Raw genomic sequence first — 19,688 nt, 5'->3', positions numbered from 1 at the left:
TGGGAAACTATGGGGAAAGCTCGCCTGCTCCTCTTTTTCTCCTTGGTGACATCTTCTGTGGCAGTGACAATGCCTCTGTCCCTGTGAAATGACTGAGCCTGTGGATGTCCATATAGAGCCAAGAGGGGCAAAGAGAGGTCTCAGCTGTCCTTTGGGTGGAAAAGAAGAGGCGAGAAGGTTGAGAGGAGCAAGGGATTGGTGAGAGAGTGGGGGACAGGAAGACCTGGGTCAGCATCTCTGAGCTGGGAGCAGACCCCATGAGACTGTGCTGGATCCCAGATGGGCAGGGAGCCTAGGGGGCGCCTAGTGTGGGCCAGAGAGTGGGGCAGCTGAAACTAGTAAGGGGATACAGATTTCTCAGAGGAACTAGGCTAGGACACCGTCTTTGGTGATGGGTCAGAAGCCCCAAGATGTCTAAGGAAGGCCTTGGGCTTGCACACCAGGCTCCAACTGTGCTGTGTCCCTGTGGGTGGTGTGTGACCCAGTTGGCTTCCCTGTGGGTTCTGAGGATCTCCATCCAGCACCCGTGAGCACCTCATAGGAGCTGGCAGTCCTGGTGCCAGTTATTATTTTTAACATGGCATTATGTTTACACCTGCATTTCTTACATAGTAATTCACATCACAAAACATATCAGTATTAACTTCATACCTTTGTATTCACTATTCCCTCTACCTGGAATGCTTTGTCCATCCCTAGCTTCCAGGAAAACTCCCAGTCATGCTTTAGAACCCTGGACAGGACCCCAAGGGGCTCCCATTCAGGGTTAATTGCAACCTTCCCCAAAGCTGTAGACACTTGGATTGTTGTTCGCCTTGCCCTGAATTGCAATGACTTTGAGTACCTGCTGGTCTTCTCCATGGACGGAGGTCTTCCATGAATGCAGGCACATGTAGAACTCACTGCAGCATTCCTAGTACTGGCCTCGTGTCTGGTACTGCACAGGTGCCCAGTTTACGTGGGGTGAAGTGATCCAAATGCCCTGAGAAGCTCTTGAGGGTAGGAGGCACGTGTGAGTCATTTGTGTTTCCCCCCATGGTGTCTAATGCAGCACCTTTCGTGTAATAGGAATGCAGTACTTTTTGAATGAGTGAGTGAGTGAGTGAAAAGGTAGGCTCCTCGATCCCATTCCCTTCTGACTCCTACCCTATCATGTTTCCAGGCCCAACTTCAACCTCCAGCCTGCTCTACCTCTGACCCACGAGAGCACTGCCCAGGCTCTGGTTAACTTCAAGTGTGCTCTCAGGCACTGGTGCCATGAGGTGCTCCCTCCAAAATGGGAAACCTGCAAATGACAACACCTTTAGAGATTCACATGTAGCACTTTTAGCACTTTTAAGACTCTGCGATATCCTGATGTAAAGAAATCTGATCAACTTGTCCAAGTCTAGAATTTGCCTAATGCATTTGACCATGAACCATCCCTGAACGCCCCCTCCTTTCTTTTTTTTTTTTTTAAAGCGGAACTTCAAGTGACATTTATTTGACAAATGTGTATGGAGAGCCTACCGTGGATCAGGCATCGTCCTGCTTGTGGAGAACACACTGAGTGTTTGAGAGACATGGGCCCTGCTTCCTGCCAGCAAAATACTAAGCGCTAATGTTCGTGCGTGCTAAGCACTTGATATGCTTCACTTCATTTAATCCTCACCTATTCTCTGGGAGTTACGTATTATGGCCCCATTTCACGGACATGAAAATGAGGCTTAGAGCAATGATGTGACTTCTCCAAGGACACATAGCTAACAAATGACAGAGTTGGTATTCAAACCCTAGGACCCATGACAGCAGAGCTCAAACTGTTAAACATGAATGTGTGTTCTTAGGACACTTCGGAGTCACTGTTCCAATTCAATGCCTCTCCCCAGCCCAGGCTAAATCCCCAGCCCAGCCCCAAGCCCCAGCCCAGGCCTAGCCCTGGCTTCATCCTTAGCCCTGGAAAACTGCTCGTCATGCTTTACAAACCTGCTAATGACTTCTAGGAGCTCCCATTTGTTCCCTGGGGAACCTCGGCCAAAAAAATCCAAACCAAAACAAAGAAACAAAAAAAACCCCTGAGAGTCCAAGTGATCATTTTTACAGTTCACATTTATTTTGGAAAAAAAAGAAAGGTTCTGCTAAAAAGACTCCTACAAAGACATCGGAGTAACAGGGGCTCATGGACACAGCTGGTGAGATTTCCTTGGTCACAGCATCAAGGGTCCTGTAGAGCCACGTCTGACCCATGGCCATCGGAACCCCAGCCGCATTACTTCCCGACCCCCCAGTGTTGTCAGGAAAGCCCATGTTTATGACCAGAGGAAACAGGTTTCTGTGAAACCCCGCCAGAATCCTCGGCCCCCTGGTTGAGAGCTCTGGCCTGAATGACCCAGGCTGGAGTGGACACCTTGGGCGGGGGGACACCAGACACTCACCCCCACCACCCATGGCTTAGACAGTAGCTCCAGGAGGTTACAGTCAAAGAGGGTGTCCCAGTGCCCCCACACAGAGTGTCCCCCAGGGACCTGGGCTTTGGCAGAGGGTGTGACAGTGGAGAGGGGCTGAGTGGGGACCACGGTAGCAGCATAGCATAATGATTGCAAGGGCAGAGGCTGGGGTCAGAGGCCACTGGCGGACTGCGTAACCTGGGAAAACCCCCATGCACGTCTCTGAGTTTCCTGGTCTGTGGAGCGGGAATAATAATCGTACCTGCCTGACAGAGCTGTGTAAGGGTTAAGTGAGACACTGTGTAAAAAAACGTAAGCACGGCTCCTGGCACATTGTTGGCACTCAAAATATAGCAGCTATGATTAGGGTTTGGGGCTGGGCCTGACCGACCAGTAATTGTTCTTCTCTGCAGTCCAAAGAGGCTGGCTGTGAGTGTTCCTGCCAGACCTGGCGGAGGTCAGCCTCAGGCGCTAGACCTCGTGTCCCCTGCCCACCAGAGTGCCCGTCCACGGAAGGGAAAGCAGCCAGACTGATTACTGGGCTCTGAGCAACCCAGAGGCACCTCCGTGGGCAGGCTTCCCAGATCCCATAGGCAGTGGCTTCAACCGAAAAGGGTGATGGGGTCCTTGGAATGGGGCAGGCACTGTGTGTGTGGCCATGATGCTGCACCCCGAGTGTCAGCAGGAAGGCACCTGGCTCTGGGGTTTGCAGCAAGACCCTGTGATTGCCCAGTGTTAAGACTCTGGCTCTGCCCAGGAAGGTGGTGTGCTTGGGGAAGATTCCACAGCAAATCCTGGTCCTACAGCCTCCTTGGGGGTGTGTGGAGGGAGCGGGTTTCACCCCAGATCAATCCCTCCCCAAACCGAGACAGTAGGGCCCCCACTTGGCTCCTGAGCTGAGCTGTTCTGCTCACTAGCCAGCGGGCACTGTGGCCTGCGTGGGGCTTTGCTTAGCTGGGGCAGCCAGGCGTGGACAATTCTGCCACTCTACCAGGGCGAAATTCAGCATCACACTCAAAAGAAGAGTCTTGACCCCTGCCAAGGTTCACCTCTCACTCACAGTCATAAGATGGAGCTGTTAACACTTCTTTTTAGCTGTTGCCCTCTCTCTCTGTCTCTGTCTCTGTCTCTGTCTCTGTCTCTCTCTCTCTCTCTCTGTCTCTCTCTCTCTCGTTCTTGCTCTCTTGTTGTGCTTTGTCACAGCCAGGGCCCTCAGGTTTGGGGACCAGCAATGAACAATAGGACTTGGAAGTCTCAAGAATTAGCAGCATAGAATCATATGGTGATGGAATCTTAAAAACATGGAATCCTTCCATTGGCATATTAGAATTACAGGCTTTTGCAATCTTAGCATCTTGGAATCTTTTACCCATGGAGTGGTAGATCTCTGGACTCCAGTATTCTCAGCAGGGCCACCGGAGTGTATGTGGGCCTCACTCTGACCTCCTCCTACTGCCTCTCCCATTCCCCTCTTCCAACAGGGGCTGTTTGAGCTGAGTGGACACAAGGACCCTCAACTCCCTCTCCCTCCTCCTGGGAAAGCCCTGTGTCTTAGTCTGGGTAACAGGGGTTGGTGGTCGTGGTGGTGGTGGTGGAGCATCGAAGCTCCAGGTCCAGCTGGAAGCCCCACCCTGCCTTGGCTTGGCCCACCTGGCCAGGTGTTGAGTGTACAGGCTTGGATCATAGCCATGGAGTCCATGGGTTCTCCACAGGGTGGCCCTGGGTGGGCTGCCGGGCCCCTCTGAAATATTAAGCTCCTGCTGCTTCTTGCTGTATCAGCTTTCCTGAGGCAGCCTTCATGCTGCGAAGCTAAACTCAGACAGACTCAGGGTCTGGGGGTCTTTCTAATTTTCCTGAAAGCTTAGCTCAGTCTGAACACATTCCTGAGGGTCACCCCCAACCCCCCACTTCATGGGTCCTAATCCATGTCTGAGTTTGGGCATCTTATCTGACGATGTCCTGCTTTTTCCTAATCCCTGTCTACGCCAGCCCCTCTTTCTGCAGACATCAGGGCATAGGTCGTCGTGGGGGAAGTGAAGAGAGGATTTCAGTCTGGAAGAATCTCCTGGTGGAGCTTGTTAAAAACAGAGGCTCCTGGGCCTGACCTTGAAGATTCTGACTTAGGGGGTCGGGGTGAAGCCTGAGAGTCTGCAAGTTGAACAATAGCCCAGGAGATTCTGATTCAGGTTGCAATGGTAAACATTTTGAGAAATCCTGGGAGGTGAGCAAGGGGGAGCACCGAAGGCAGATGGCCTTGTTGACTCCTCTGGCATCACCTCTGGGAATCTGTTTCTTCACCTGTAGAGTGGAGATGGTAGTACCTGTAAGGTCCCTACACACGGGGCTTGGTACACGGTGCGTGTGCAGCGATTAGTGCAATCCCAGTGGCCTCAGCCTCCTGGGACCAACACTCTGACCTTGGTTTCTCTGAAGGGGAAATTAATCAGCTTTGAGACCGTTCTCAATGCTAGTTTATGGCAGGAACCATTTCTTAGGACGCTGGTGGTGTGTGCATGCAGAGGGGCTCCTTAACTTCCCTCTGGGTGTCCCCAGCATAATACACTGTAGTAAAGGGCAGGACGCCAGCCCCTTCCAACATGTCTGGGTGATCTCACCAGAGCCCAGGGCACCCAAGGCAGAGATGGGCTTTCTGAACAGTTTGCATGCCGCCCACCCAGGCTGTTACCACCACCCACAGTTACTCAGCTCTGGTCATGCGTGGCCGCTCTCAGAGAGGCCTGGAGGAAATGGGGTGGGCATCAGTTGAACACGCGGAATTATGAATCCGGTAGCACAAAATCCAACCCTGCTGTTCCAAGCAGCTGAAATGACTCTTTGGATTATCTATGTCAGCCAGTGAGGATGGAAAACAAAGCAGCAGGGCCTGAATTCTCCCGGAATAAATGAGGGCTTCTGCAGGGGGCGCTTCTTGCCTAGGGAGGGGAGAGCTGTGAGGCATCCTGCCCCTGTCTGATAGCTGAACTGACTTCTCCTAGGACCCGAAGCTCACTCGTCTACTCTTCTGCTCAAGAACCTGCTGTGTCTGTGAATCAAACGGCCTCACCCTCCCACTACAGCCACCTCCACCTCCCAGCAGGCCTCTGGCCCACACAGACATGCCTTCTCACTGTTGAAGCATTCCAGTCTCTGTATCTTTGGTTACACTGTACCTCCCACCTGGAGTGACCTTTCTCTCAACCTGTGTCATTTTCAAGGCAGCCTCCTCCAGGAAGCCCTCCCTGACAACACCAGCCTATCTGAGCTTTCCCGTCTCTTACCAGCCAGCATCGGCCCCCGAGGGCTTCATGTCCTCTAATGGAGTGTGTGAAGTGGGCATTAGAAGCAGATAAACACAGCCTTGCTCTGCCCCTTCCTGGCCGTGTAATCTTGAGCAAGCTACTTCCCTTTTCTGAGTCTCAGTTGCCCCCCTACCCACGGGAGGAAACGGTCCCTCCTGACAGGACTGCAGTGTATAAAGTGTTTTGCATGCCTGGTTCACCCCGCGCAATCCTCTCACTTTACAGATGGGAGACCGAGGCTCGGTGAAGGGAAGTGGCTTGCCCAGATCCATGTCTCGAGTTAGTGATGGGGGTGAGGCTGCCTCTCTGATGCCAGGATGCATTTTACCTAGCAACGTGGCATCCTATCCTTTGAATGTATTTACATAACTTTCTCTGGCAAGAATCTTCCATCCTTCGGTACCATCTGAGAACTACAGGGCCCCAGGAGAAAGCCAGGAGCCGCCAAGGGGCTAGATCTAGGAGATGGGGTGGGGGGGCAGGGTGGCCTGGAGCGGGAGCTCCCAGTCTTCAGGAGGTAAGCCCCTAATCTGAGAGGGGTGAGAGACTATAACTGAACGCAAGGGGGCGGCAGAGAGCTCCCTGAGCCATGGCCGCTGGGGACCAACTAGAAACGTTGGGGCAAGTCCAGCTGATGCCATCTGAACAGCAGGCACCACTGGTGAGTAAACGCCACTGGCCCGAGTCCCTTAAGTGTCCCTGATTGTGCTGCCACCCCTGCCCTGCTCTGAGGTCTTTTGGTCTAGCACCAAAATCGTCACCTAGTCTGATGGGGGTGCCCACGGCTTACCAGTTGAGCTCTTTTGAATATCATCCCCCAAGAAGAGGCCTGCTGATCATCAACAATAACCCATTTGGGGGAGCTTCTGGGGCAATCGGAGTGGGGGGTGATGGCACAGCCTTCTATTGCCCAGCCTAGGCCTGCACAGATCTGCTTGTCACACCCTTTCAGAGCATCTGGTCCCATTACCACGGTGCCCTGGCCCGTGTTTACAAGGCAGCTTTCTTCCCTCAAGTACCAACTGTGTGCAGAGCAGCCGGAAGCTCCTCGCACACTGCTGGGCAGGTGGGGCTGGCACTGGGGAGATGGAGCCAGGAAAGGATTAGTAACCAGGCAGCGGGTAGGCGGCTCTGAGCTGTGTGCCTGGGCAAGCAGCAGCACGGCCTGCCCCTCCTCACTGAGAAGCAAGAGGTGGTGGGAGAAGCTGCTCCAGCAGTGGGGAGAGACGGGCAGCTGCCTGCGCCCCGGGATGGTCACAGTGATGTCTGTTACCCTGAAGTGGAGATACAGAGGGACGAAGTAGCACCCTTACTTTTGAGAGGCAGGCATGTGGGGGCCCAGGACCACTGAGGGTAGATGGGCAGACATGCTGGCTAGCAGACACCAGCCTAGCGGCTTAGGGCAGGAAGCCATCTGACAGGAAGTACAGAGTGCCAGGCCCCTGTGGGGGCCCCAGAGCAGTGGGCTGGGGGGCAGGCCGGGGAGCCGGAGTTAATCTGAAGCTCATCAGGGCAGCTCCCTCCAGAAGGTGACCTTGTGTGCTGGGACAGCTGCCACCCGTGCTGGGCATCTTTGGGGCACAAAGGGCGGCTGGCTGGGCCAAGGCCGGCTAGTTCATGGGAAACCAGCCAAGGTGTTCCCCGTGGCTCACTCTGCTGTTCCCTCTAGGGGCCCGTGCTCCTCTCTAATCTCTTCCTTCCCTTTGCATCTCAGGCTCTGGAGAACAGGTGAGTGACAGACGACAGGCTGCTCCATGTTGGATGCTCTCTCCAACCAAGGGGCGTTTAGCTGGCCACCTGCAGCCTGAATCTCTCCCACTGGTCAGTCTCCCATGGACAAAGGGAAAAGGTCCTGAGATGAGGCATCCGTGCCTTCCCTCCTTCAGATTCCCTGCCTCCTCCTTCTGCACAAAGAATTCTAATTGTACGTGAGTAGGAGCCCATCTGTGCAGGGATTAACCAGGATAAGGTGATCATTCCTGGGGCTGACTGGGGGCCCATGTGTCCTCCAGGACCCTAACAGTCCCACTGTCACAGCTCACCTAATAACCAGACCCCGTTCTTCCGGCCCAGGAGAGCTGAGCGCACCCCTGTTGACTCTCTGCTCCTAACGCATCCTGCAGAGGCTCACCCTGATTTGCAAGGCATTACACACTGTGTTCTGAGCCACTTCCAACACACTTCTTTCATTGCCTGTGCTTTTGACAAGCCAGAGCCAGAAAGTCCACATGGATGTTTAGTGTCCTCCATGTGTTTTCTCAGCCCTGGGCTTTCTACATCCCTGAGGGAGGAAAAGGGGTCCTTTAGAAGAGCACCGCGGGTCACTTGATATGTCCCAAGGGTGACAGGGTCTCTCTTAGAACTTCCAGAGAACAAGGGTCATTTTATAACTAAAGCATTTATTTCAATTCACTAACCGATTGGTTCGCTTAGGTGCCTGCATTTGCTCACAGGAGGGAGACTGGCCAGACCCCTTAGCTGATGGGTTTTCCCACGGCCAAGACCTTTCAGATCTGGGCAGAGGTCTGGAGGAGGGAGGGAGGTGGGCCAGCAACCACACGTTCTCCCCAGGGCGGAAAGGAGCAAGCCTGCACACGTCTCTGAGGGTGATACTCTAGAGGCTGGGATATCACAGTGAATGATCTGGGGCCTGGCCTCTGATGCAGCCTGGTGCAGGCTCCCAGAGGTGACACTGGGTTCTGGCCATCGGAGGACACTCAGGAACCTCAAAGGGGCCTCTTTGCCTGGAAAGTACTGGATAGATCGGGGCAGAAGGAGAGTGGACAAGTGGGCAGAGACTTCTGGCTCTGCAGCCTCAGAGCCTACTTCCTGCTCAATCTGTTCCTTTTAAAAACAGTCCTGGGTGGGGGTGGGGGGATGCTCCTCCACCTTGGCCCCCCACCTTCTGCCTAAATCTCACTCAGTCTCTGAAAGGCCCAGATGGCCCCGTGGCAGTTGGCTTTGGTGAGGTCTGGCAGCAGGTGGGAACTCTATGCAGGGGAGGAGGGGAGGGTGTCAGTGAAAACCATATAAAAATCCAGAAATGTGCATATAAAATCTCGCCCTTGGTGTATTGCCTAAGTCAGTAAGCAGAAAGCACCTTCTTCCTGGAGAAGGATCAAGTCCTCAAAAGGTAGGAAATGTCAAAGTGTTACTTCATTGTCATTAAAAAAAACCAACAAACAAACCCCCGAAACCAAATCCACCCCTGACCAAAATACCCCCGGTCCACGTCCGTCCGCTGTAAACAAACCCAGATGCAGGATCAACCCTTCTCAGTGGCAGTCGTAGCTGGTGGCCGTCCCGGCAGCCTCAGTCCTCCAGGTGGGGGCTGGTGGGAGTGGGTGCCCGGTAGGGCTGGGGGCCGCTGGCTGTGCACGTGATATGGAGGTGGAGCTGCACACCTGGGGGGTGACCCGCCTCAGGAAGTCTCGCCTTTCTGGTGTCCCCGTGTTCTCCCTGACCCAGGAGGACAAAAGCCACTTTTCAGCCCCATGAGACAACAGGAGAAACAAGTCTCGTTCATTGGAGTTTCTAAAATATTCTCCAAAGGCAGAAAAATTCTTCTGTTTGCCCAGAGGCAGTAGGAATGGATGTTCCCACAGTGGTTCCCGGTGGCTGCCCGTCTGTCCACCGGCCCCGGCCGCCTGGTGCGTGGCTGTTGAGCGAGGCCTGGAAGAGCAGCCCACGGACAGGAGAGGACGGTGGCCCCGGGCTCTCCCCTTCACATTTGTTTTCCTGAAAGTGTTTCTTGGCTCTGGCCACTTCGCCTTCCCAGAGGGAGTCGGAGAGAAACTGCTTTTGGTCTCCGATTGGATAAATCGCATGGATCTCCCAAGCCCTTTTTTTTTTTTTTTTTGCCCAAGAACAACGATCGCTTTCCTTATGAGAATCCTCTGTAAAAAATATTCCTTGTATGTCCCGCCCCCTCCCATGATCGATTTTCTTTTGTTCCCATTCCCTTTTTTCCATCATCTGAGTTGCATGTGTTCTTGGTGACGTCCCATGGCTGGAGCGCTGCTTGGTTCTTCCTGTTGCCCGTGGCCGCCTGGCAGGTGGCTGACCCTTCAGTGGACAGAGAACTGGGGGGCCAGCGTGTGGGGCAGGGGGCGGGGCCTGAAGGAAGAGGTGAGCCGAGGCAGGTGAACATCAAACCTCCACCGATTGGATCTGGTTCATCTGTGCCCTCATCACCTGGATACTGTTCAGGATTTTTTTCTGGTGGCCAGCCAAGGTGACCCCAACCCGGAGAATGTCCCTTTGGGAGAGAAGCACGTGTGTTAGGGAAATGTGGGGCTGGAGGGGACTTTGGGCCAGGTAGAGAGCTGCCTGGGCTTCTCCGGGGGTCTCCTGTTAAAGAGAGCACGGGAGGGGGTGAGGGCATGGGAGAGTGGGTGGGTGTCGGAGCTGAAGTGAGTGAGTGACTGTGTGAGGGGGAAGGAATGTGTGAGGGGGTGTCAGGGGACCCGGACTCCTCGGAGTGTCTCCTCTGCTATGCGGAGGGGAAGGCAACCTGCATTTGCTAAGTACCTGCTCACTCTGTATCTCTTTTGGTCTTCTTATCAACCCCCGGTTTACAGAAGGAAAAACTGGGACTGAGGGAGGTTCTGTGATTTGCCCAAGGTCACATAGCCCGTAGGTGGCAGGCAGCCCTGGGTATCAATCTGAATGTGACTCCAGAGTTGGCCATCTCGCCCCTTGGTCCCCACATCCCTGCTGGTGACTGTCTGTTTCTCCCTCTCCAGAGCCCCCTGCCAGGTGGGGTGGGTAGAAGTGGCTGGGCACTTACTCCATCATCATCTGTGACACGACATCGAAGGAGGTGAAGCCGGCGTTGGCGAAGCTCTCCTTGTACTGCCCCATCTTGATGGCCTCCAGCCATTCGTCCACTGTGTTAAAGCTGGTGTAGTCGGGGATCGTGCGGTCCAGCAGTGGCAGGTTGATTCTGAGGGTGGGGTGGGCAACAGAGACAGTCAGGGCACAGGCCAGCATGGGGGTGAGGGTAAGGATGGGACCGGCACACCGGGCTGCATGTGTGTGCCTGCACGTGTGTATCCAGCAGTGTGAGCACAGGCGAGTGCGCATGTATGTGGGTATTCAGTGTGAACCCACATAAGTGTGCACACGTGTGAGTATGCGAGAGCTTGTGTACAGGACTCAAAGCTGAGGCTACCTGGAAAGTGTGGGACACCTCTGCAGGGACTGCTGAGAGACTGGACAACTGTGAGGTGGGACACACTTCCCGACGCCTCTGCTTTCAGGAGGAGGGAGTTCAGCTGGACTCGCAGTTTCCTCCCCCGGTGCCATTCTCCACCTTTCTCCACCGTGGTTGTGCTATGGGACACTGGTCTGATGGACCACGTCTCCAAAGCCCAGACAAAGCTGGTGCACCAATGGGAACGACTTCCTGGCTGGCACGGACTGAAATTACCCTCATGGGGCTAAACGCTCCGAGTGATTGTATCGGAGCAGCTGACTCAGGGTCATGGTGAAGAGTGACAGGTAGAGGCAGACACAAAGATCTGTTGGCCACAAGAACTTGGGAGCGAAAGGACTCTGGCCCAAAGAGTGTCTAGACAAAGCCAGCCTTGGCCCTGAGGTCACCTGACTAGATGCCTGCCCCTCAGAATCCCTGTGTGATTGAGGGTCCCGGAGAGTAAGAGTGTGCAGGGCCAGGAGACAACCACCCAAGCAAGGCAGTGGCAGCACGTGTGTGTGGGGGTCGGTATGTACTACTGGATGTGCGTGTGCTCAGGTGCCTATGGAGACTCTGAGGATGGGTGTGTCCGTGTGTGATTTTATGTGTGTGTGTGAATGTGTGTGTGAGACAGAGAGAGCGTAAGCATCAGCTTTTGTGCCTAACTGTTCGTGGATGTGTGTAGGATGTGTGTGTGTGTGTGTGTGTGTGTGTGTGAGAGGCTGTGTAGGGGAGGATGCAAATGCAAGGTTTGTATGAGGGTAGTTAGGGAGAAAAATCTATTCACCAACGAAGATTCTGGCCCTTTTTCTTAAACATTGTCCTCTCGGACCATGCTTTAAAAGTGCTTCCTCTACCACCCAGAGGATACCGTGTCCTGCACCCCAAGGCAGGGCAGATGCCCAACAAACACTAGTGCTATCCTTCCTCATCCCAATTCCGGCAGAGCATCTGCCTGAAGCAGGGGGAGCCCGGTGGGAAGGTGTTCGGAGAGGGTAAAGGCCTGCGGGGGCAGGGCCATACTGGGAGGGGAGGGGCTGGGGTGGAGCCGGGGGATGGAGTGGGCGGGGCCATACCCGGAAGAGAGGGGCGCCATGGCTTTGAGGCTGTTGGGGTTGCGGATCATCTTGTCCAGCGTGTTGACAATCTGGCCGAACTTGGGCCGGTGGTTGCGGTCCTTCTGCCAGCAGTCCAGCATAAGCTGGTGCAAGGCGCTTGGGCAGTCCATGGGTGGCGGCAGCCGGTAGTCCTGCTCTATGGCATTAATTACCTGGGGACAACACAGGGGCTGAGTGGGGTTGGGTGGGTGGGTGTGGTGAGAGCATCTGCCTTCTGGCCTGGCCTGGCCTATCTTGCCCCCAGTTCATTGCAGAAGAGACCTATTTGGTTGCCCTGGCAATCGCCTCCACCTCTTCCAGGCAGCCCCAAACGGGCCTCACTTCGGTTTCACCAGGTACAGCCTCGGTCTGACCTGGCAGCTGGGTGCCTCCCCCAACACCCAGTCTTGGGAAATGCAGAACCCTGAGATAGCCTCTGATTCAGGCTCCACCAGGCCGACTCTCCTGGGGATCACTCTGCCAGGTCTTCCCTCCCTCCCAGCTCTGAGCCCCCTCCTGGCTTTGATGGCCCTGAGGCCTCCTCTTTCTGGCCTTGACCCCAGGGAGACCACACTCCTCGTGATTTCAGTGCCATTTACAGCTCCAGGTGAGAGATACCTCCCCTGTCAGGCCTCACAGCACAGCTTTGTACCTCCTTCCCACCGCCCCCACCTGGCTCCTCTGTCAGGAAAAGGACTCAAACGCCTATCTCCAGTGTGTTCTGCCACAGGGCCTGACTCATCTTCCCCAGCTGGACGGGGGTGGGAGCTCAAGAAGCTTCTTCAAGTCCTCCCTGTTCGGCATTGCCGCAAATCAAAATTCCTTGTGTTGACTTTCCAACACCCCATTATTGAACCTCACCAACCTTTCCAACCAGCTTTCCTCTCCTCTGTTCCCTACCATGACCCCTCATCATCCTGCCCCTGGGCCTTTGCACAGGCTGTTCTTTCCACTGGAACCCCTCACATCTCCAAGTCCCACTGCTGTGTGAGTCCCCCCGTCTCGTGAAGACTTCCTGGCCGATCTTACCCACCCTGCCCTCGCCTCAACACATTCAGGGCTTGACACCTGCCTTTTCCAATTTAGCACCTGATCATAAAAGTTCCTGATAACCGCATCTGGTTCTCAGATCATCGTATTGTCCCCCAATTAGGTGGTAAGCACCTGAGAGGCAGACATGGTCTCATTCAGGGTTGGCCACAGGTGAACGCATCCTAAAGATTTGCTGACTTGTAGATGGTAGACCTTTCCTACTCCCGACCCCCTGGAGATGTTTGAATTAGTCAGAATCACTCTGGGAGCTGCCCTTACCGAGGAGCTCAGAGACCTTGCTCCTGCTCCCTGGGAGATCAGCAAAAGGGCAGGAATTCTGGATCCCCCTCCCCCACAATCTGGCTGGCAAGAAAGGCTCTCCCTTGGAGACTTACGTCCTGATTGGTCATGTCCCAGTAGGGCCGCTCCCCGTAGGACATCACCTCCCACATGACGATGCCATAGCTCCACACATCGCTGGCCGAGGTGAACTTCCGGTACTGAATGGCTTCTGGGGCCGTCCAACGGATGGGGATCTTCCCACCCTGTGGAAGAGAATGAGGAGGGTTAATGGGCGGGAGGCTGGCTGGTCTGGCCTCTGCTCTCTATACACCCCACCCTGCGCCCTGAGCTGTATCAATTGCGTCTTATCGTTCCCCAAAGCTGCTTCAGACTCTGCCGCTGCATGAAGTGCCCTGTCCCACTCTGCCATCTGGAAACCTCCTTCCCACCCTGTAAGTTCCTCTTAAAGTCTCCTTTAGTCCCAGAGATTTGCTCACTGTCCTTAATGCTACAACTGTGCCCCATATCTCTCCATCGGGGAGGCACTTCTCACGCAGAGCCGTACTCAGATCATTTGCTACATGCCTGGCTCTACTTGTATTACCTCCGAATGCTTTGAGGACAGGGATTGCGTCCTATTCCTTTCTGTTTAAAACCCTTCAACAACCCTAACTGCTTCAGGAGACAGTCCTGAGCAAGGGCATTCGGGCTCTCCAAGACCTGGCCCTGCCGACCCTCCAGCACTGTTGCTCACGACCTTTTCCCTCGCAGTCTGGCTTCCAGTCACACCTTGCTATGAGAACACGGCGTGTGACAAACTTGTATGGCCCTTCAGCTTTCAGCTCAGATATTACCCCCTCTAGCAAGCCTTCCTCTGCCTTCTCACTCTGTGTTGCTCTGAACATCTGTGTTCCCACCAGCCTGGGAGCTCCAAGAGCGCAGAGACCATGGTTTATGCCTGTATTTCCGGGGCCCACCACAGTGCTTGGCACGAGCAGGTGTCAGTGACAACGTATTGCCAGCAGAGATGGATGTTTATGGTCTCTTTCCCGGCACCACAACTCCAGTGTTCCCTGCCCCGGTCTTACCAGGGCGCTGGTGTAGGTGGGGTCTGAGGTATCGTCCTCCAGAAAGCGTGAGAGCCCGAAGTCGGACACCTTGCAGACCAGGTTGCTGTTGACGAGGATGTTGCGGGCGGCCAGGTCGCGGTGCACGTAGTTCATGTCGGCCAGGTACTTCATGCCAGCTGCGATGCCCCGCAACATGCCCACCAGCTGGATGACTGTGAACTGCCCATCATTTTGCTTCGGGAGACGGAGAGAACACACAGAGTACATGGAACCACATATGACTCAGACCCTGGATGAGCCTCACATGGGAAACCAGAGCAGGTCCCTGCCACCCTGGCCTGGGCTCCCCGGGGGAGGGACGCAGATGCTGGGGGACGTTCGAGAGGCCCAGAGAGGCCAGTTTCAGGGTGGCGAAGGGAACACGGGCTTGGCAGCAGACACAGCTGCTTTGACTCCGGCTCTACCCCTGGCTGACTGTGCAGCCTTGGACAAGTGACCTCATCTCTCTGAGTCTCGGTTTCTGCATCTGTGTGTCAAACGGGGATAAGTCACAGCCAACTCCCAGGGGCTGTCTGAATTAAACAGAAGGTGCTTGGAAAATATTTGCTAAATGGCAGCTAGTCCAATGGCATGCTTCTGACTCCTAGTCAGTGCTCGTTGTTTGTCTGGTTGACTGACCTCTTAGGGGGCCTGAAACTTGACTCTGCCTGTGCTCTGAACTCCTCCCCCTGGCCTATAGAGCTTTGGAGGAATCTAAAATCTGGTGAAATACCTGGACTAGGGGTCAAGACACCTGGTTCCGGTCCTGGCCCTCACCTTGACCCTCTGAGCCTCAGTTGTGCATAATGAGAAGGCTGGCTAAGAGCACGGACAGCAACCAATTTCAGGTTGTATGCCAACTCTGATCAACTGGTTGTGGTTTCCTGGATTGAGAAGGAGTCTGAGATTGCTTCAGGGTGTGGTCAGAGAGACTTCTGGGATTGATTAGCAAAGCCTGGGGAAGGGAACGGAAAGCGACAATATGCTAGCCATGCAGGACCTAGCTCTTTTCTAAGACCCCTTCAGGCTCTGACAGTATGAAGCTACGTCCACCACGCCTTCTCCTGCCCCACCCATGGCCCTACCCGAAGGAAGGAGTCCAGGGAGCCGTTCTCCATGAACTCAGTGATGATCATCACGGGCGTGCTCTTGGTGACAACACCTTCCAGGTGGATGACGTTGGGGTGGTCAAACTGGCCCATGATGGAGGCCTCGCTCAGGAAGTCCCGGCGTTGCTTCTCAGTATAGCCCGACTTGAGGGTCTTGATGGCTACAAAGATCTCTCTCTTGCCTGGCAGTTTCAGGTGACCACTGCATACTTCGCCAAACTCCCCTGGGACAGACACACCGAGAGAGGCAGGATGTCACTTGCCGGGTGGAAGCGCCACCTTCCTGTTCCCTGTAATCTCTACACCTGTGGCCTGCAGGAGCTTTTTCTCCTCAAGGGCCAACGCATCCTCTTGGACACAGAACTCCTCTGTAGAATGTGGGAGCCCCAAGATGTCCCAGCCACCTTTGGGAGTAAGAGTAAACTCTTCATGGCTATCCCGTGGTGTTTGGCTGGGAGTGGGGTGAGCATGTAGGGGAACCTGGGGAGATGGAGGGAGGGGCATGGCATGAATGGTGGGAGGGACACAGCACCGGACTGAGTCCAGAGACCTGGGTTCCAGACCTAGCTGAATCTCCGACCTATCGTGTAAGCTCCTTCCCAGCCCGTGCTTCTGCTTCCTCACCTGTTGGTGAGGTGGTTTTACTAGATGACCTCTGAGAGCCCTTCTACCTTGGGCATGCTGAGCCTTCAGGCCTTGGAGGATCCCCTGAGGCTCCTGCCCCCATCCTACCCTCTGTCCCAGGAGTACATATTGGGGTAGTCTCCCCACCCATGGCTGAGGCCATGGTGTCTGGGAGGGCACCAGCCACCTACCTGCTCCGATCACCTGCTCAATTTTGACACAAGAGATGTCAATTTCCTTGGCAAACTCCCGCACTGCCTCATTGGGGTCCTCGTAGGTGAAAGGGTCGATGTAGATCTTCATGCCTGGGGTCACTGGGGGACAAGACCAGGCTTGGTCACATGCACAGACTCCAGATGTGGACAAATGGAAAGGCGAGAGCCAGTCCATCTGTGGAGGGCAATACACTCCCATGTGACTCCCACCCTCACCAAGAACTGGGCAACCCCCGCAGGTCACTTGACCTCCCTGGGCCTCAGTGAGCAGATGGGCACTGAGCTCAGTAGAAGGGAGAGGGGAACAGAGAGCTCAGCAGGGACAGCAAATAGGTTCTAGCTCTTGTTCCAACTCTAATTGACTAGTAATGCCTTCCTGGAGCAGCTAACAGACTGTCAGGATTGATTAGCAATGCCTGTTTCGAGTGTGGGCATAAAAGAATAGATAGGTTCGTCACTCTTGTGATAGAGAATCAGGGGTCCAAAGTAAAGGCAGAAAAAAATCAAGAAAGAAGGGAAAGAACTGGAACAAAAATATAGAAAGAACAGGCAATAGACCATGTCCTTGGGCTTCTACGAAGGAGAGCTCCCTGCCTTTCAAGGCATATTTCAAGCCTCCTCTCTCCTCAGGAGACTTTCTGGTTGCCTCAGCCCTGCCAGGCAGGCCCCAGAGCTTCGAGGACTGTCTCTTCAGGATCTGAGTACCCATGGCTCCCGGGTCCACCTTCTGGGTCCCCCACTAGCCAAGTCTGGATCTCAAATTCCCTGGTGGGCAGCGTGAGGCTGGACATGGACATTAATTTGATTCCTGCTCTGGTGTGGATTTTCATTTTTTGGTGCAGAAAGGAAGGAGGTAACTTGTATGTCAAACACCCAGTTCTGACCCCAGCACTGAGTCAGCAAAAGCTTTGAAGGAACGGAAAGATGATCCATCTCACATCACCCCCCTCAGATACCTGGTCTTCCGCCATCCAGACCCTCAGGCCTCTCCCAGCCCAGGTCTCCCGCTAGCTTCCTCAGCTCCCTGCCCACTTGCCCATTGGTCTGGGAGCCATGACTTTGGAGGCAGCAGCTCTTGAAGTTGGGAGCTGGAGTCCCTGGGCCACAGTAAGGCTTGGCTGGCTGGTGAGAGGGGTCGTCAGTCCTGCTGAGCTGCAAAACCTTGGCCCTGTTAGTTGACGACTCCCAGCCTCTGTTTCAGACTTTCCAGGAATCTAGGAGTTGGAACCTCTAATACAGGGGCTGGCTAACTGGCCCACTGCCTGTTTTGTAGTAAAGTTTTATAAATAAAGTTTTATTTGTACACAGCCACATGCATTCTTTTGCCTGTGGCTGCTTTCACGCTGTTGAGTAGCTCCAACAGAAATCGTATGGCCCACAAAACCTAAAGTATTTACTATTTGGCCATTTACAGAAACGTTTGCCAACCACGGCTCTAATACATGAGCTTTATTTTGGAATGTTTGTGTGGGTGTCCATCTAGTCCTTTAGGTCAGGGTTAATTTGAGCCTGTGAACCGCTTGCAGAGCCAGGGTGGGGGGGGTGAGACAGGGAGTCGAGTTTGGTAACCTCCTGAAATGGAATGCATTTATTATCTTTGCCTTTTTGAATTAGAAAAGTAATTCATGCTACTTATAGTCTGAAAATTCTGGAAATATTGTTGAAAGTAAAAGTTCTCCAAAATCCATCCCTGAGTATGGTAGATTTTTCTGGATTTTTCTATCTTATAATTTTATATACACACATAAGCATATTTTTATTTCTCTGGTCATAGGATTCAAAACTTTTAGCAGTCTCAGAGGAGCTGAGACCCCCAAAGAGGTTAAGAATCACCATTCTGGATTGTTGGAGCCTGGGAGGAGGGGGTGGGCACATGACCTTTCATCATTCCTCCCTCCCCTGGCACACTGCCTAAAGCTCTGCACACAGTAGACACTCAATGTCTGTAAAGTGAGCAGAATCCAGATGACAGAGATAGAAGAAGAGCAGCTGCCACTTACTGAGCCCTTTGTCTGTGCCCAACACTGTGCCAGGCTCTTGATATGCATTATCTCATTTCCTCTGCCCGACAACTCGTGGAGGCAGGGATCATTATTCTCATTTCATGCACGAGGAAACGGCAGCTCAGAGAGGCAAGTCATCTGCCCAAGGCCACACAGCTAGCAAATGGCACTGCCAGGATTTGAACCCAGGTCTTCAGACTTGAGCCAATGGCCAGGGCAAGTACTCTTAGTCATCATGCCCAGCCTCCTGGATGAAATCCAACCAGCTCTGGTCCATGCCTCCTCCTCCTGGCGTATTCAGTCATAACTCCTTCCCCAAGTCCGGCCTCCTCAGACTGGGGGCTTCAGCTCCCTGGAGACGCTCCCTTTCTTGCTCAGACGCAGTGCCTGGTCTGTGGGACTTGGGGACTGACTTTTAGCCTCCCTCTCAATAGAACTAGGGGAAGCCTTTTCTGCCAGCAGGGGAGGGAGACAGGAATGGGTCAGCTCAGGGAGCTAAGTTGAAGCACAGCAGAATCTCAAAGCCTCCTTGGGCGCTGCCAATGATCAGATGCTGTCCCCAGGCCTTGGCCAGGAGTGTTGGGCAGGAGGGCTCTCTGTCGCTTACAGGACAGAGGCCAAGTGCCTTCCCCTGGCATTCCACTCTCTCCATGATGGGACTCCTTACAGCTTCCTGCTCTATATGCTAGCAAAAGGAATGTTTTACCCAGTTGTCCCACACACACCTCATAATTTCTTGCCTCCATGCTTTTGTTCATGTGGTTCCCTCCACCTGGAACACTCTTCTCTTCCTCTGTGTCTCGATCAAATGCCACCTCCTCTGTGAAGCCTGCCTGGATCCCTCCCGTGGAGACCTATGCTTTCTCCTTAAGCTCCCGCAGCCCTGTCTCCACACCCATTCCTAAGCCCTGATGTCTGTATGGCTTTTCCTGTTTGTATTAGGGCTCCCAGGATATACATGCCCACGGCCCGTCCATCTTTTCTGGAACACTCTGCTGCCTGGGAGGGCTTGCTTTACGCTTTCACCCCCTAGGGGGGCAGAGGCTGTGTCTGTTTCATTCATGCTAACCCCCAGGGCCTGGCACACAGAGGGTGCTCAGTAAATGCTTATTGAAAGAATAACAGAATAGCATCACTCACTGCTGTGCCCGCCTTGTCTCTCTCCACCTGTTTGGGGTCATGAATGCCTTTGAGAATTTGACGAATTTATGTGTGTGTGTGCCCTTCCATATTCAGCATATAATTTTGGAATGTTCACAGGCCCTTGAGCCCTTGCTCTAGACCATTGTCTCTGC

General features: G+C 54.0%; 1 protein-coding gene across 4 annotated transcripts in view; it reads right to left on the bottom strand.

The window, feature by feature from the left end:
• Positions 1-2,438: 2,438 nt before the first annotated feature.
• The window catches only part of EPHB2 (EPH receptor B2), a 187,744-nt gene continuing 170,494 nt past the window's right edge, over positions 2,439-19,688 (bottom strand). For 2 of the 4 annotated variants that reach the window (XM_033114951.1, XM_033114950.1), the window contains exons 10-16: positions 16,367-16,489; positions 15,528-15,775; positions 14,422-14,637; positions 13,447-13,596; positions 11,999-12,192; positions 10,515-10,670; positions 9,519-9,983 (exon numbers count right to left, since the gene is read on the bottom strand). In XM_033114951.1, the coding sequence (XP_032970842.1) occupies positions 9,875-9,983; positions 10,515-10,670; positions 11,999-12,192; positions 13,447-13,596; positions 14,422-14,637; positions 15,528-15,775; positions 16,367-16,489 (1,196 nt within the window). In that variant the 3' untranslated portion in view covers positions 9,519-9,874. Of the gene's footprint in view, positions 9,984-10,514; positions 10,671-11,998; positions 12,193-13,446; positions 13,597-14,421; positions 14,638-15,527; positions 15,776-16,366; positions 16,490-19,688 lie in introns of all 4 variants that reach the window. The other 2 variants (XM_033114948.1, XM_033114949.1) reach the window with 2 other exon arrangements.

Source organism: Rhinolophus ferrumequinum, chromosome 9 (assembly GCF_004115265.2).
Source record: "Rhinolophus ferrumequinum isolate MPI-CBG mRhiFer1 chromosome 9, mRhiFer1_v1.p, whole genome shotgun sequence".
Classification (NCBI taxonomy): Eukaryota; Metazoa; Chordata; class Mammalia; order Chiroptera; family Rhinolophidae; genus Rhinolophus; species Rhinolophus ferrumequinum.
Note: the sequence above shows the minus strand (reverse complement) of the source record. Positions and strands in the feature narration are given on the sequence as shown.